The following is a 16115-nucleotide window of genomic DNA, read 5'->3' on the forward strand; positions in this document are numbered from 1 at the left end:
TATCTCCATTATTCTTCTGTTATTCGCTCCCCTTTTTCCTAGCTGGGTTTATTTAGCAGTTTGCGTGTGGATATCATGTGGTTGCTCTGTTGATTTCTATGTTTTCATTGGATTCGCTATGACTACATGTCATATATTTTTTTCTGGGTTCATTTGAGAGAATGATGTGAATCTGGACCAGTTTTATCCGCGTGGTAGCTCAAAGGTCTTCTTCTTATCATTCTCTTTAAATCCATTTCTTTCCCCACTAGTTGGTAAGCCTGTGGATGAATTATGAGACCAGTTCTTGCTTAACCAACTCCCATCTCACCCATCTTTGTTTGGTTCTATCAATTTCCTCCTCTATTTTTTCTCTGTTTGGTGTCTGTTCGCGGCGGTTTTGACTCGTGCATCTCTAATCTGAGAACGCAAATCCAAGAAGCGGGAGCTGCGATACAGGTGCTTAGTTTCTATGGAGTGCCCGAAAGAGCATGTTGAGTAGATTAAGCCTGTTTGAGTGTTCTATATCAGGATTGGAGGTCATAACTGAGTACCTATGCTCAGGTATCACAAAGCCCTTAAAATGTCATCCGCAGAGGACTTCTAAGGATACCTCTTGACTGCTCATCTGTCTGTGCCACTCCTTCATCATCTATGGTATCATTTCCCTTGGCTGGCTATCCTTTGATGCGATGGAGAAGCTTAAACGACACCGAACTCACCACGAAGAGCAACCAGTTATCCTCTAGACAGGGAATGTGATTGCCAATGTTGCTGAAGTAACGCAGAATATATTAATCAAGTTTCTCGAATAATCGAAAGGCGTTTCGATGATGGGTCATGCTTAAGGACGATTCTGTATATGAGATCTAGCGCAGTCGTGCACTCTATCCCGTTTCTTGGAAGCATAATGACAAGGACGCAACTCTGGAAGTTTGAGATAGTGTGAAGCTTTATGAATAAGCTGCTAGGGTCGAAACGCCATGGATGACAGGCTCGACTTGATACCATAAGTATTAGGGTATAAGATTCATGGTCTTACAGTCCCCGTTAATGAATCGCATTGAGTGTAAGTCCAATATGACCCATGGACTTTGCTAGCCAGTTTATTCCCCCAGGATCTCCCATTTCTCTTGCATGTTGGAAGTTTGGGTCTGCATTGGCATGCTGTAACACGTCGTTCCAAGGATTGTAGAACGGGCGTTAGGATCTGTTTAATATATGCCGAAATCGTTGTATGAGAGTCAATTGGCATTGGGATATTATTGCTGCAGTGAGCCACCATTGAAAATATACATATACAGTGTTTGCTACCTAGCTGGGTTTCGTGCACAGTGGCAGCATTGAGGCAATTTGGAATCCTTGCTCTGGTATACAACCAACCTCTAGCATCGTGAGCCAGCACCCCATTTCCATATCCAGATGCCCACCTGAAATGCCGAATCTAACACTTTCATTTCTTCCTCATACCCACTGCATCATTTCTTCACAACTATTTTCTAAACCCATTGATCATACCCCCCACATACCTTTTCTCTCACTATCACCTTCCCATCCTCCATACCCACTGCCAGTAACTTGCTTCACCACCACATTTTCCCTTCTCATTCTTTCTAAACCCTCTCATTCTCCCTTCGCCGTCCGTCTTTACGCATCTCTCAACTTCCATATCCAGCGGTCCTAATCTAACCAGGCTGTCAAAGTCGCCGGTCAGATTCCCTTGGTTGCACCCTCCAATGAAACCGATCCAAGACCAACAAGGAAATCCCATATGACCCAAAGTCACGTCGGCTTCTGGACGAGCGTAGTCGTATTTTGTATTGGCGTTCCTTTGGCCAAGAGAGGGTGCACCTGCCACTTATCTGTTGAGCCATCAATGGCACTTATAATAAATAATCAAGATAAGCATGTGGATGAGGAAGAGGTTGCCATGCCATGGCCCACAGGACAAGAAAGCTGTTGGAACGCCTGCTATGTTTGACTCATACATTTCTGAGGATCTCTACCTCAACGTCTTGTCTCTATTACATGTCGGGGTTTCTGTGGAAATCATAATGCAAAGATACAATGAATCAGATGTTGGGAGCATGGAAAGAGACTCATGATGCTTCCAATGATATCCCGTTAGCCCTGAAATCGCTATCATCTCCCAAAGAGGATGCAAGTAATGAGCGCTACCTATCCGAGTCCAGAAACTCATGCACGGGATGGCTACTACCATCTCCAAATGCTACAGCGACCCACTTTCCTCAGCCTTGGGCTCATCTACAACTTACCTTACCCATCCCAAACACCCTGCTCCCATCACCCATGCCACCCGTGAGTAAGAGCACTAACCCATGTCTCTCCCTCTCTCTCGCCACTCGTTCTCTATTTTACGTCAATCCTCCCGTGCATGGCCATCTGTCGCTCCTCTCACACTCTTCTTCATCCTATCCCGCCGTCATGCTCATCACCTTCATCCATCTATATCTCTCATACCCACCCAATTAAGTAACCATACCCATTTCTTATTCCATATACTCACCGAGCCCATAGTTATACCATCATCTCTTGCTTATTTCCACACGTATCCACCATAGGTAACCCAACTAACCTTCATACCCACGCCCTCCACCCCAGACCTGGTCATTTGTCCCATTCCCAACAGCGGGTTTATGAGGATTTCGTTTGGTTTCTCTGGCAAAATCAATCTGGACAGAGCTCAAATGCAGTTCCTGCTGGATCACATGCTGCATCTGGTGGCTCCTGGCAGTTCTGGTTTGTCTTGCGCTTATGCTTCATCATCAAGACAGCTTAGCCTAGGCTTCTACTCTATTGGGACCGGGACCACTGGATCCAGTGCTACTCAGCTCTTGGATCTAATTCTTGAGGATATGGATCCCAGTTCTGCCCAATTCCTCAGTGGCCCTTCTGCACGCATTGGAGTGATGGATGGTGTTTCTCCTCATGGCTCTAAACTTAACTCTGTTTCATTTTCGTCAGTGGCTCCTACCCCTGAAGTTCATCCAGTGGAGGCCTCTAATGTTGGAAAAGGATTGGGAGCTGCTGCACTATCATTGCCTGTTGCTTCTACCACAGAACATCCGTGGAGTGCATCTCTAAACCCTTGTTGAATATTGGAGATGCATTGGATAAGTACCAAATTGCTGCATAGGAGTTGGAAGCTTTGCTAACCAAGGACTCAGGGGATGCTGAAATTCAGGGGTTTATCACTCAGATTCTTGAAATAATACTCAAATGTATGTGCCAAGACGAGGCTGCATTGACTGTAGCTCAAAAGGTGTTTAAGAGTTTATATGAGAATGCATCAAACAGTCTACAGTGGAGTCATCACGTGATTAGAAGGCCTATGGTTTGGTGACAGTGGTAGTGACATGGACAAAGGAGAGAAGATGATAGATCAGATTTAAGAGATGGAAGCCACATCTCTGCCAACATCATTCCTCCCTGAGCTCACCACTGCATGCTTCCAGTTGCATGGCCACCTTTGGCATGCAACTTTTTTCCTTTTCTTATGCCATGAGCTATCAACCCAGTTCATCATCCTTTGATTTTGAAAGCAGTTTCCCTATACCTCATTTTGGTAAATACTTTCTCGATTTCAGGTTTTCAAATAATTCCAATTTCCCCCATATTTAACCCTTAGAATTTTTAGGATCACCCAAGAGTCCCATTTTTAGTAAAACTTTGTTGCCATCTTTCCTTCTGGCAAACAATTTCTACATCCCCCTTTGTTTTAAAATAAACAAGATTTTAATTTTGTAATTCCAATTAATGGAATTTACGAAATTAATTCATACTAAAATAAATCGGGCATTGGTGGGGGCCCCACATAAATAATTTTATAATTGACTGACTAATTGATTGATTTGATTATCATACATGATTGATTTATCCTGCTCCCTGACATGCATGCTATCATTCCTTAATTGTGCACTAACTCTCTCTTTTGATAGCGCATGGTGGCTCGTTGCCCAAGTATGTACCCACTTTCACTTTGATCAGTGTCTATGCATGTTCTGATACCCACGTGTGCATGATTTATTCCGAGTATTCATTGATTTACTCATCCATTGTCATTATTGCTTCATCTCATTAGTAGAGACCCGACTTTAGGGGCTTAGAAAGGTGTTACGGTCTTTACCGTACCTTCCCAAATAGTAACCTGACCCCCGAACCCAATCCGGTTTTTCACAGACCATTTTTTCTAAAATAAGGAGTCACCCTTAGGGTTTTTCTTTCTTATTTTGTTTACCCTTTAAAATAAAACAAAAATAAGTGGTGACTCCAAGTCATTTTTCTAAAACAATAAAAATCATTTTTCAAATAATAAATCGAGTTCGCCATCGAGTGGGAAACGCATGAGTCGAAATGCGGGGTCCACACTTACATTCTCATTGATAATGTGGAATATTTATATATAAATACATTTCAATTTTACTATAATTCAAATTTTATCTTCTACTCTAATTTAAACTAATAGTATACTTCTACTCTAATTCAAACTTTATATTTTACTCTAATTCAAACAAATAATTAATAGATAAATATTAATAGTTAAATTAAGGATAAACTAATATTTAAATTATTTAGTTTCTCTATTATGCCTCCACAAGATGGGGCTCTAGGAGGAGCGTTGAATCTTTGCTTGAAGAGTGAGAAATCATGCATGTGGAAGAGGCTTGGTGAGTGCATCAACTAACTGATCTTTGGAGTAAACATGAGCCACATAGAGAGCATCACTTTGAACTTGTTCATGAATAAAGTGGTAATCCAATTCAATATGTTTCATGCAGGAATGAAAGATCGAATTGGAGTTGAGATGAGTAGTATCAACATTATTGCAATAGATCATAGACACTTGTAGAACATAAGCACTAAGTTCAATAAGAAGTGAACATACCCAACGTAATTCTGTAGATGTATATGCAACAAAACGATATTCCACTTTAATAGAAGAGTGTGCAACAATTCTTTACTTCTTAGAACTCCATGAGATAGGATTACGACCAATGTAAACGATGTAAGCACTTATAGAAGTAAAATTATCTTTAGCATGAAAAGAAAAGGAGAGTTGCGATAAAGAACCAAACCATGATCATATGTGCCACAAAGGTACCAAAAAAGGTGTTTGACAACAGTTTAATAAGCACTAGTAGGGTGATGCATAAATTGTGAGGGTTTACTCATTGTAAAAGCGATTTAAGGTCGAGTGAGAAATATACTGAATATTGCCAATAATAGTCTGATACTCTATTGGATTAGAGAGGATGGTACCGGTATAGAGTTCAAGAGTTAGAGATGTAGTAAGTGGTGTGGCGCTTGGTTTAGCATTTGACATGTGAGTGTGAGCTAAGAGATCGCCAATATATTGATGTTGAGAAAGAAATAATCCATGACGATGGTGTATGACTTTAATGCTAAGAAAATAAGAAAGAGACTCGAGATCCTTAAGAGAGAATTGTTGGGCAAGATTAGGATGAAATTTTACACGACACCATCATTGTCACTTGTTATGATAACATTATCAACATAAACAAGGAGATAAACCATGACACCACTAGTGTTGAGGACAAATAGTCAAGTGTAAGTATGAGAGTTAGTGAAGCTCAAGGTGAGAAGAAACTAGTGGAGCTCATGATACTAAGCATGTAGTGCTTGCTTGAGACCATAGATAGCTTTTTAAAGTTTGCACACATAATTAGGATGATCACAGTCAATGAATCCCAATGGTTAAGCCATGAAAACATCTTCAAACAAGTGGCCTTGAAGAAAAGCATTATTAACATCAAGTTGGTAGAGAAACCAAGCATGGCTGATTGTAATACTAAGAACAAGATGTATAATGGTGGGTTTAACAACAAGACTGAAAACATCATGATAATCAATGCTCGGTCATTGCTGAAATCTTTTGGTGACAAGATGAGCTTTGTACTTGTCAACAGAACCATTAGGTAAATGCTTAATGTGAAAAATCCACTTACACCTAAGAAGATTGTGCTTTGGTTTTGGGGAAACAAGTTCTCGTGTACCATTTTGAACAAGGAAAGTAATAATACACTTGGAGACTTAGTTATCTTCTTACAAGGGCTGCAAATGAACTAATTATCATTCTTAGTCTATTTCATGCTTCATTTCAGATCTGAATTTTTCTTACTTGCTCTATTGTTGTCCAAATTTCTTAATCATTTATCATTCTCTAATCATTCTGCCCAAGAATTTGAATAGAACCTCCAAATAATCATCCAAATTTTCAACTCTTGACAAGCAACCACACTTGGACACTCATAGTTCCACTCTCCTTACAGTATAAGATTCTAAACTTCAAGAATTTTGATTTCTTGTTTAGTCTTATTGTCTACTTTGCATGTTATTGGTAAGATAATGGTAGCTCCACACAAGAGGAATGACATGAGTAAGGTACATGTTGCTACAAGGATGAGATGGAGACTAAAAAATTCTGTCATGATTTGAATTGTTGCCCAAAGCAGGTTCTCTCATTGCCAGGGTATAACTCTCAAATTAAGCTTATTTGTAATGTATGGGAAAATTATATGCTAATAATGTTCGAAAGCTGATGGCTAGTGAGGTTTGTGTCTATATGAATGTGCTTTTGAGTTTTGAACCTTAATTTACAATCTAGAGATTAAATATGGAATCTTGTGTTTTCTACAAATGTTAGAGATGTTACAATATTAGAATTGTTGATTTTCTATGATGCCTTGATGTCTTTTGATAAACTTAGAATGAATTGTGGACTTGGGAAGGGATGATTTCATCAATAAGCATGTAAGAAAACACCATTAACACATGTCAGTATGAAAATGACTAAACTGGGGCATGAATACCAAAAAATGTTAACCTTGTACCTATAGTAAAATAATGGAACTTCAAACTCTGGAAATCATGTGTTTTTCCTTTTTAAACTAATCCATGCATGGAAACATGAAAAAGATTGCTGAGGTTGTGGCCATTAACAATATATACCTAGAGGGATAAAGCAACATCATAAAGAGAAAATTTGGAAAAGGTACACCCTTGGGCTAACCTAGATCTACAAGCTAGGACAAGAATTGGTCATAGGCTTGTACCTACAAAACCTACTTATAATTTCTAGGGAACTTCAGAGTGCATACACGTGTGTGTGTCTATACATGTTTGGATGTATATATATGTTTACAAGATAAAAACAGAACCTTGTACTAGATGTAGGCAAAAGTATTCACTAGATACAAAAATTTCCTTGTGTCACTTGTTGAGACCAGAGAAATACCTATTTGGATGTGGTGATTAGATTTCAACATAGCTTTCTTGATGGTTTGGTTCTTGAATTATGAGGCGGTGGTGTCTGTTGTACCCTTAAATTTTACTCTGTATGAAGTAATTAATTTATGGAGGCAAAAATTCCTTGTATCATGAAAGGAATAGCAGTTTCTTGTTGATACTATTTTGTTTGGATGTTGGGTTCCTATATTGTTCAAAATGTGATTTTGATTGCCTGATTATTGCAACTCACATTTCATCCATTGTTTGTATTCTGCCTGTAGGGTAATATGATACTATCAGATATTGGAGTTGCTGAGAAGTGAATATATCATTCTACTCTCAATGGTAATTATAGCTTGCCTAGTGTAACGTAATTGATAATATCATGGCCTCGCCTCCTAGTCCCAGTTGGTTTCTTTAGTTTTTGTCCATGAATGACACTTTATTCAAATAAGCATTGGTGTGTTGTTACTCATGTAATCTTTTTTCTTATTCATAGAAAAAATAACTATTTAAATATGTTGTTCTATGTCCTCATGGATCTCTGTTAACAAAACATCAAATCTCAGAGCTTCTTAGCCTTTCTTTTTGAGTGTCAAGTCATTTTCTCAATATGTTGATCTAAAAAATCTCTGTTGTGTTCCTACAGGTTTGTTTTGTAGATGCTAATTGGGATTCACCATCTATATATATCCATTGTATGATTCTATTATTTTTTTGCCGGAAAAAAGGTTTATAATAGATATCATGTTTAGGAGAAGGATTTTTGTTGACTTATGAGTTTTGTATTTCTCCAAATTTTGGAATATTACCGTGAAGCTTTTGTGTCAATCTTGAAGGGGTTAGCCCTTTTCTTTTTTTGTTTACCCAATCTACACTTGCCATTCAGTTATGAGGTAGTTGGGATAAGGTCAAGCTGCTATTGCAACATGAAATTGCATGTAATATCAAAAGAAAGATTATGCTTACTCAAATTCTTAGAAGAAAAATGTTTCTGATCCACACCATTTTTATAGTGTTTTGAAGGATTTAATGGGGAGCCTCACAAATGAGCGTCACAAAAAATTAATAATGATAACTTATAGCTGTGGCCAACTCCAAAATGCAACTATATGCCATTTAGCGGGGGCCAAAAACAAGATGCAGCTGTAAGAACCATTTGTTGCACTTTACTGTGGTTGCTACTATTACTTTAACTTGTGTTTACGGTCACTTTCACAACTGCAACTATAAGAAATTGTTGCACCACCTATGGCTACACCATGCAGCGGTCAGCTTGGTGTGCAACCATAATTTGCAGGCACACCATTTCTGACCTCTAGTGAGGGTCACTAGCCGCTGCTATAAGGCATTATTCCTATAGTGCTCCCTCTTACTATTTGGGCTTGGTTAATATCATACTAGTTTGAAAATTTTGGGTATATGGTTTCTAGAGATGCATTTGAAGTTCATTTGTTAGAGAATATTTGAATTTTGAGAGTTGGTAGTGGAGTATTAATTTTCCAAGGTTGAGATTTGTTGGTTTTTGGTGTAATTAGTATTTGTTAGTTTAGGGATTCCTTGTCCCACATGGATTATGAATTGGTTTGGTCAATGCTTGGAGGCTTATATATAAGCTATCTTAGTGGCTTTAGCCAATATTAGTATAAAGAAAGCTCTTTGCCAAGTAAGAGCCTCCTAGTTTGATATTCTTCCAATTTTGTAATTTTCTAATTTAAAAGTTAATGAATTGATTGCTATTTCCCAAGGACATAGGTAAGACACTCTTATGGTACATAGGAAGGACCAGTATAAGTGAGAGACATAAATAACATTAGAAGAGGAGACATGTAAGTGAAGAAAGCCTTACCAATCATCGAGGTGTTGCAGGGATAGTAAAGTCCGCAATTACCAAGTTCTTTCTGAAGTCCTACATCAAACCATCCGTGCCATGTTAGTCACAAGGAAGAATGCCCTTGATCGCCTAAATTTTAAATTTTTGAGAAGCAAGAAAAGGAGAGATTAATTAAGATGAAAGAACTCTAAATAAATCTTTTGTCTTATTCTCATGAGAAAATAATAATTGCAAGAAGCATCCTTACCTCGGAATTTTAAGGTTTTGGGAGAAAGTAATCCCCCTGTTAACAATGAAAGTTAGATTTGTAAAAAATTAGGAAAAATGACAAAAATAAAGATTTGATTGAAAAGCAGCTTCTAATTGGAGCCTTACTAATAAAGGGAAGGAATAAATCATTGGTTATAAACTTCCAAAGCCCTGCAAGATTAAACCAAACAAGTGAAATTAGGGATAGAAATATTGAAGACTCACGCAAGGAAGATAAGATGGTTAGCATAATCAGATTTTCAGGGAATTAATTTCCTATAAAATCGCGTTTCCTTGATTGCAGGCACTGTAACCCCAACTCCAAAGATCAAGTATGAGGGCATCTTATACTCACAATTTTTCTCTGAAGTGTTGGGAATATGTTCGTGCCATGGCTTCTTGCATTGAAAGGCAGTCGCAGTGAAATCTATATCGTAGTAATATTGCCCTTTCATTTCGCATTGGCGCTGGCAGAAGTGAGGCAAATATGAAAGCTGAAGCCCCAGAAGCAGGTAATCTTGCAAATCTGACATCGAAAGATCGCTGGGCTCTCGAAGTGACTTCAACGGTTGAATAATAATAGATGTGCCAATGGTGCATGAATACGGAATATCTCCCACCGACACAGTCTCCAAAAACTGCATAAGCGTATGTTGGTGAGGAAGAGGAAGAGCCTCTAGTGTTGCATGGAATTATATGAATGTAGTTGTCGTCCCTGATTGACTGCTCACAGTTCATCAAAACTATTGTATAGACTATTTCAGAATGCAGAGTATAAGCAGCTCCCCATTCAAAAGGCAAAGAATATGGAGATTCATAATTAGTGTAATATGCACCAATGGAATGACGAGGACTGGAGATCAGACAGTTGTCCTTCTTTCGCCCAGGATCCACTACCCGAATTGTATAATTATGGTAGTTGATCTGGGTAACTAAGTATTTCCCATTGTATTTCCCACCATGAAGAAGGAAGCAGGCATGGATGACTACTGTCATGAGGCCTACTCCCACGAGTTGTGCCTCCCTTAACATTATCAACTTAGAGAGAGAGAGAGATGCTCTGTTTTTGGGTTGTGAGTTCCACAGAGAGAGAGAGATACTCTGTTTTAATTGCAGCTTTCTTCAACATATTATTCTTCCCCAAACTGTTTGATTTTTCAACAGGGACCACACTTTCATCCTATCACATCCAGCCAACTGTGAGCTTCCCATTATTTAGAATCACTATGTTAAAAATGATGCTTGAAGTTATTATGGTTTATATTGGAATTGTTTATGTTTTAAATATTACATAATTTTTAGGTCTCAACAGTGGGAAAAGGATAAAGAAGTATCTTACTCATACGGCATGTTAGTAAATACTGATAGACCAATTTTCTACAATTTTTTCAAGTAAATTTTAAATTCTGAGATAAAACTAAATTTTTATTGTAGCAGTCCTCCATCTTTTTTGTATTCCCTAAAAGCACCTGCCTTCCCAAACAAAGAAAGTTCTAAACCCTTTGTACAAAATTTTCAAATCTAATTACATATATATAAAGTAAGGGAGAAGCAGTGCAAATTAAAACTATAGAGATAAGCAGTTGCTTAAAAATGGGCATCTCTTTATTCTTCTTCTTCTTGTTTATGAGATTGTTTGCAGAGATTAATGGAGGGAGCCAAGATGATGAGTGCAAGGTGTCACGCCCTAAGACCCACTCCAAGGGCGTGACGGTCAATTCACACTTTAAACGCGAAGGCTTACAGTGTAACCTGACCTAAACAATTATCTTGTAATTGGAAGTTACCAATTACCAAATACCTGTTCAGAGTAGCGGAACAAAATCTAAAATCCTCAAAATTCAATTTCAAAACTAAAACATCCACTATCCAAAATCCATTGTCCAAATATTTGCAAACTTAAACAATTCAAGGACTAGAACAAATTTCAAAATCTCCAAAACTCAACTTTGATCTAACATAAAATTTGAAGGATCAATATCCAAATAACTTCCAAATACCAAAAGATCCAAATAAACACAATTAATAGTTAAACAAAATCCAACATAAAATCCTAAGTCAAATCCTAATGATGACCATTCCTCAGCCTAGCCATCACTCCTCACCCGAACTAAGGATACCTGAAAAGTAGTCAACAAATGGGAATGAGCTCACAGCCCAATAAGGAATATTAATGCAGTTCATGGATCAAATATTTCCATTTCAAGTAGGAGATATCGTTTTTTTTTTTCTCATCAAATATCAGAGTTTCAAAAATACCAATATATTTAAATTTCAACCAACCATTTTCATGTCAAATTCAAACACTTTCACATAAGATTCAATCAAATCCATTCAATTTTTCATTACTCTGGTTATCAAATATCAAATGCCCAGTTAGGTGGGACTTTTCAAATGGGTGGCTAGCCTCAAATTGTTCCTGGTGGAAGGAACCAAACACTACTAGTACTAGTAACATCTAACCAAACCCCTAGAGGCTGGGGTCCAAATCAATTACATTCCCACCATGAAATGTAAAGGTCAACTATTATATCCCGTTGACAGGGCCGAATAGTCAACTATTATATCCCGTTGACAAGAGCCAAATAAACCAGAGTGATGTTTTTGTTCAAGTATTCAAATTTACACAACATAATATCTCCATATTTTGTGTCATAAATAAAACAAAATATTCCAACATAATATTTAGTGCAAAACAGTTTGATCCATGCATGGTAACAAAATATCATTTTCTTTTCCACAATTCAAAATAACATATAAAATAATTTTATTTTATAAATATTGCATTAACTTCCCTTACCTCAAAATATGCAAAGACCTTGAAGGAAAAATAACCCTGAAAAGTCTACTCCTCACCTAACACAATAAAAAGACCACTATTACTATTTAACTCAAAATATAAATCTGATAATCCTAAAAATTTCTAAATGTTAAGATTAATATTTTTTATTAACAAAGTAATAATTTAATTACTCTATTCCTTATTTAATTAAAATTAATAAATTCTCAATTTGTTTCTAATAACACATTACTAATTTAATTAAATTACAATTTTATTTCATTATAAAATTCTATATATATATAATATATATATTTTGCTAAATCTCTCATTCTATTTATTACGAAAAGACCATTATTACTATTATCTTATTTATTAATCTAAAACTAAATATTATTATTACTCTTTTTTTTTTTTTTTTTAATTATCCAATTGAATAGTTACCCAACCATTACTCATCTCGGGTACACACCAAAAAGCAAGATTTTTTTTTTTTTTTTTTTTGCCTAATGATGATTCATTATATATATATATATATATATATATATATAAAAGCCTCCATGGCACTGCCGCGCCCCACCTGTGTTTCCTTTTCATTGCCATCATAATCTATTATATATATAATTATATATATAAGGGCTTCCTGGCACACGCACCTTTTGTTTTTTTTTTTTTTTTTTTCTTTTGTTTTGTTCCATGCTTCCAGTAGCACAGTACACGTACGCCCTTTTATTTTTTTTTTTATTAATAAAATTAACCCTAACCTAAAATCGAAACCTTCCAAGGAAATTTTTCTTTTTTTTTTTCCATCTAATAAAATTTAAGATCTCCCAAAATCAAAATCTTAAATTTTCACTATTTGATATTAAAACGAATTTAAAAAAAAAAATAATCTAACCCTAATCTAGATTTGGGGTTTTCCAAAAAAATATATCTAATGTGCTTGAAATTAACTAATAAATCTAAAATAATAATCTAGGGGTTAGAAACTTACCTATAGAGGTTTGTTCTTCAAACCTTGAAATCTGACCTCAACTTCACGTTCTCTGGAAACTCTCTGCGAACAGGAATACGATTCAAAAAAGAACAGGAAGAAGAGAATTTTCTATTTATACCTAGGGTATTATTCGTAAAATTACCCTTTTACCCCTCTTCCTTTTTATTAAATTAATTAATTAACTAAATTAATTATTATTAGTAATTTCCTAAATTACCCTTAAAAGAAAATGTTGGGCGTTACACAAGGCGTCAAGGTGCAGTCACCATGGTCCAGTCATCCGGTTTCCGTTCCGGCTAAAACACCAGCCAGACCACTGTGGATATCCGGAGTTTGAGTTATCATGCTCAGAAGAGAACCGGACCATACTAGAGCTGCCCTATTCAGGAAAGTTCTGGGTGAAGGAAATAGATTACATTTCTCAGATGATTTATGTCTCGTACCTGCGCGATTGCCTTCAAAGGCAGATTCCAAACCTTGGTTTATCTGCCTCTCCCTTCCAGTTCACATACGACACAGACGACACAGACGACTTCTCCTTCTTCAATTGTTCTGAAAATAAAATATATGAGCTTGGGTCCATCCCTTGCAGTTTTCTCTCAAGTAACCCAGTTTATGTCACTCGTTCCTCTGACTCTCTCGCTGAAGTGAACTTATCCTCTTGCCGGAAGATTTTCAATGCTACACTCCCAGAATATTATATATATATTATTATGGAGTGGAATACGATATTTTTATGAATTGGTCAAAACCTATGTGCGGAAACTGTGAAGCAAAAGGAAACAAGTGCCAACGGAAGAAGACTTATAGCAGGGAACCTGAAATCGAATGCATTGATAAACCAGCAAAAGGTACTAAATCCCGCTTCTTCATCATTTTCACCTTGCAAGCCCTTTCTTATCTCCTACTATGATTTTAATATGCAAATGAAATTTTCTATGGTATTTCTGATGTATCTTCTGTTTGTACCATGAAATTGGATTGAACCCTTATGGATGTGAACCAAATTAACAACTATACTAATGGATGTGAACATGCAATATTATTTATTCATTACAAGCTAGCTACAACAATTAGGCTTAGCTAAAACAATCGAACCTGTAGAAAGGACTGTAAAGGCCAAGGTTGAAATCCAAATACACCAAAAATAATTATACTCATGTAATCTATTATGATTTTACTAATTAAAAGAATACAAAAAGCTAATAAGTTTACTATCTTTTACAGGTGCTCCAATGGATAAAATGGTGCTTACAGGTGATTTCCTATTCATATTCTTTTCAATAATGAGGGTGACATCATGATGATGATTCTTAGTTTGTTTTTTTTCATTTACTTATAGAAACCTTTTTTTTCCTATGTGCAGAAGCAATCCTTGGTTTCCTTCATTTCACTTTTGGAATCTTTTTAATATTTATTGTCTATCGCTCTAATAAGTTGAAAAGAGAGCACAGAATAAATATTCAAAAGTTTTTGGAAGATTATAGAGCTCTCAAGCCCTCAAGGTACTCCTATGCTGATATTAAAAAGATCACAAATAATTTCAAGGACAAACTAGGTCAAGGAGGTTATGGGACTGTTTATAAAGGAAAGCTCTCAAATGAAGTTTTTGTTGCAGTAAAGATCCTTGATGATTTCAAAGGAAACGGGGAAGATTTCATTAATGAAGTAGGAACAATGAGTACCATACATCATGTTAACGTGGTTCGGTTGCTCGGGTTTTGTGCAGATGGATATAAGCGAGCTTTGATTTATGAATTTTTACCAAATGAGTCACTAGACAAGTTCATATTTTCAGCATTTGGCAATAATTATTCTCTAGGTTGGCATAAGCTTCAAGATATTGCTATTGGAATAGCTAAAGGTATTGAGTATCTTCGCCAAGGTTGTGATCAAAGAATCCTTCATTTGGATATCAAACCTCATAATATTTTGCTTGATCATAACTTTAATCCGAAGATTTCTGATTTTGGTTTAGCCAAATTATGCTCTAAGGAGCAAAGTGCAGTATCTATGATAGCAGCAAGGGGAACCATGGGTTATATTGCACCAGAAATGTTATCAAGAAATTTTGGGAATGTGTCTTCTAAGTCAGATGTTTATAGTTTTGGTATGTTGTTGATTGAAATGGTAGGGGGAAGGAAGAATATTGATGCTACAGTAGAAAATACTAGTCAAGCATACTTCCCAGAATGGCTCTATAATCATTTGGATCAAGAGTAAGAGGTACACATCCGAATTGAGGACGAAAGTGATATTAAAATAGCAAAGAAACTAAGCATCATAGGGCTTTGGTGTATCCAATGGTATCCAATAGATCGTCCTTCCATGAAAATTGTGGTTGGAATGTTGGAAGGAGAAGAAGGCAATTTAGTTATGCCTCCTAATCCTTTTACCTCTATGGGACAAACAAGGACAAGTGTTAGAAGATGCAAAACATCTATCCAACTAGAGTTGACAATCATATTAGAAATAGAATAAGAAGTTGTCTATTATGACTGTTTAATTTGGGTAATAATCATGTTGTAATAAATGGTGATAATGTAATCTCGTTATTTATGCTATAGTTTAATAAAATAGGTTGCTTTTGAGGCTCCACCTTTATTAATTGTTTCTTTCCTTGCACTAATTGAGATCTTCCATTAAAGTTTGCAGATGGATCTCAAAAAATAAAAAATGTGGAAGACTCTTGTTCTCCAAAGAGAGTAGGCTTTGAGGTTAGGTAAGCAACTATAAGGGAGCTTATTAAAAAACTAGCCTCAAGCAAATAACGTTAGTCATTATGTCTTGCTTTCTTGGGAAAAGCTTAGTACTATTAAGGTAGCTAGAAGGACTTGTTCTCATGTCATTTGTTGCCTTGTTACTTGCGAAGATCTCGCAACATTCTTTTGCATCTTGCAAATTAGATCTAAGAAATTGCAAGGTTAGGTTCTTGTAAGAAAATTTGAGGCATGGTGGATAATATTTTCAAAAAAAATTTTAAAAAATAAGTTTTTGAGAACAATTTG

General features: G+C 36.4%; 1 protein-coding gene and 1 pseudogene across 1 annotated transcript; one reads left to right on the plus strand and one right to left on the minus strand.

Annotated features, from left to right (window-relative positions):
* Nucleotides 1-9014: 9014 nt before the first annotated feature.
* On the minus strand, nt 9015-9975 carry LOC117933416. The gene is made up of 4 exons (XM_034854775.1): nt 9687-9975; nt 9458-9502; nt 9330-9365; nt 9015-9157 (listed from the first exon to the last, which is right to left on the minus strand). Exons 1-4 carry the CDS (start codon nt 9973-9975, stop codon nt 9015-9017), a joined length of 513 nt encoding a protein of 170 aa, XP_034710666.1.
* Nucleotides 9976-13583: 3608 nt separating this feature from the next.
* Nucleotides 13584-15603, plus strand: LOC117933614 (annotated as a pseudogene).
* The last annotated feature ends 512 nt before the right edge of the window (nt 15604-16115 follow it).

Source organism: Vitis riparia, chromosome 16, assembly GCF_004353265.1.
Source record: "Vitis riparia cultivar Riparia Gloire de Montpellier isolate 1030 chromosome 16, EGFV_Vit.rip_1.0, whole genome shotgun sequence".
In the NCBI taxonomy this organism is placed as follows: Eukaryota; Viridiplantae; Streptophyta; class Magnoliopsida; order Vitales; family Vitaceae; genus Vitis; species Vitis riparia.

What these genes read in the sequence shown, in the direction of transcription:
- LOC117933416 (XM_034854775.1), bottom strand. Translation starts at nt 9,975, where the DNA reads ATGCAGTTTTTGGAGACTGTGTCGGTGGGAGATATTCCGTATTCATGC. An exon ending in CAACACTTCAGAGAAAAATT is followed by an intron (nt 9,503 to 9,686) that starts GTGAGTATAAGA and finishes TTAATCTTGCAG; the next exon opens with GGCTTTGGAAGTTTATAACC. An exon ending in TTTATTCCTTCCCTTTATTA is followed by an intron (nt 9,366 to 9,457) that starts GTAAGGCTCCAA and finishes CATTGTTAACAG; the next exon opens with GGGGATTACTTTCTCCCAAA.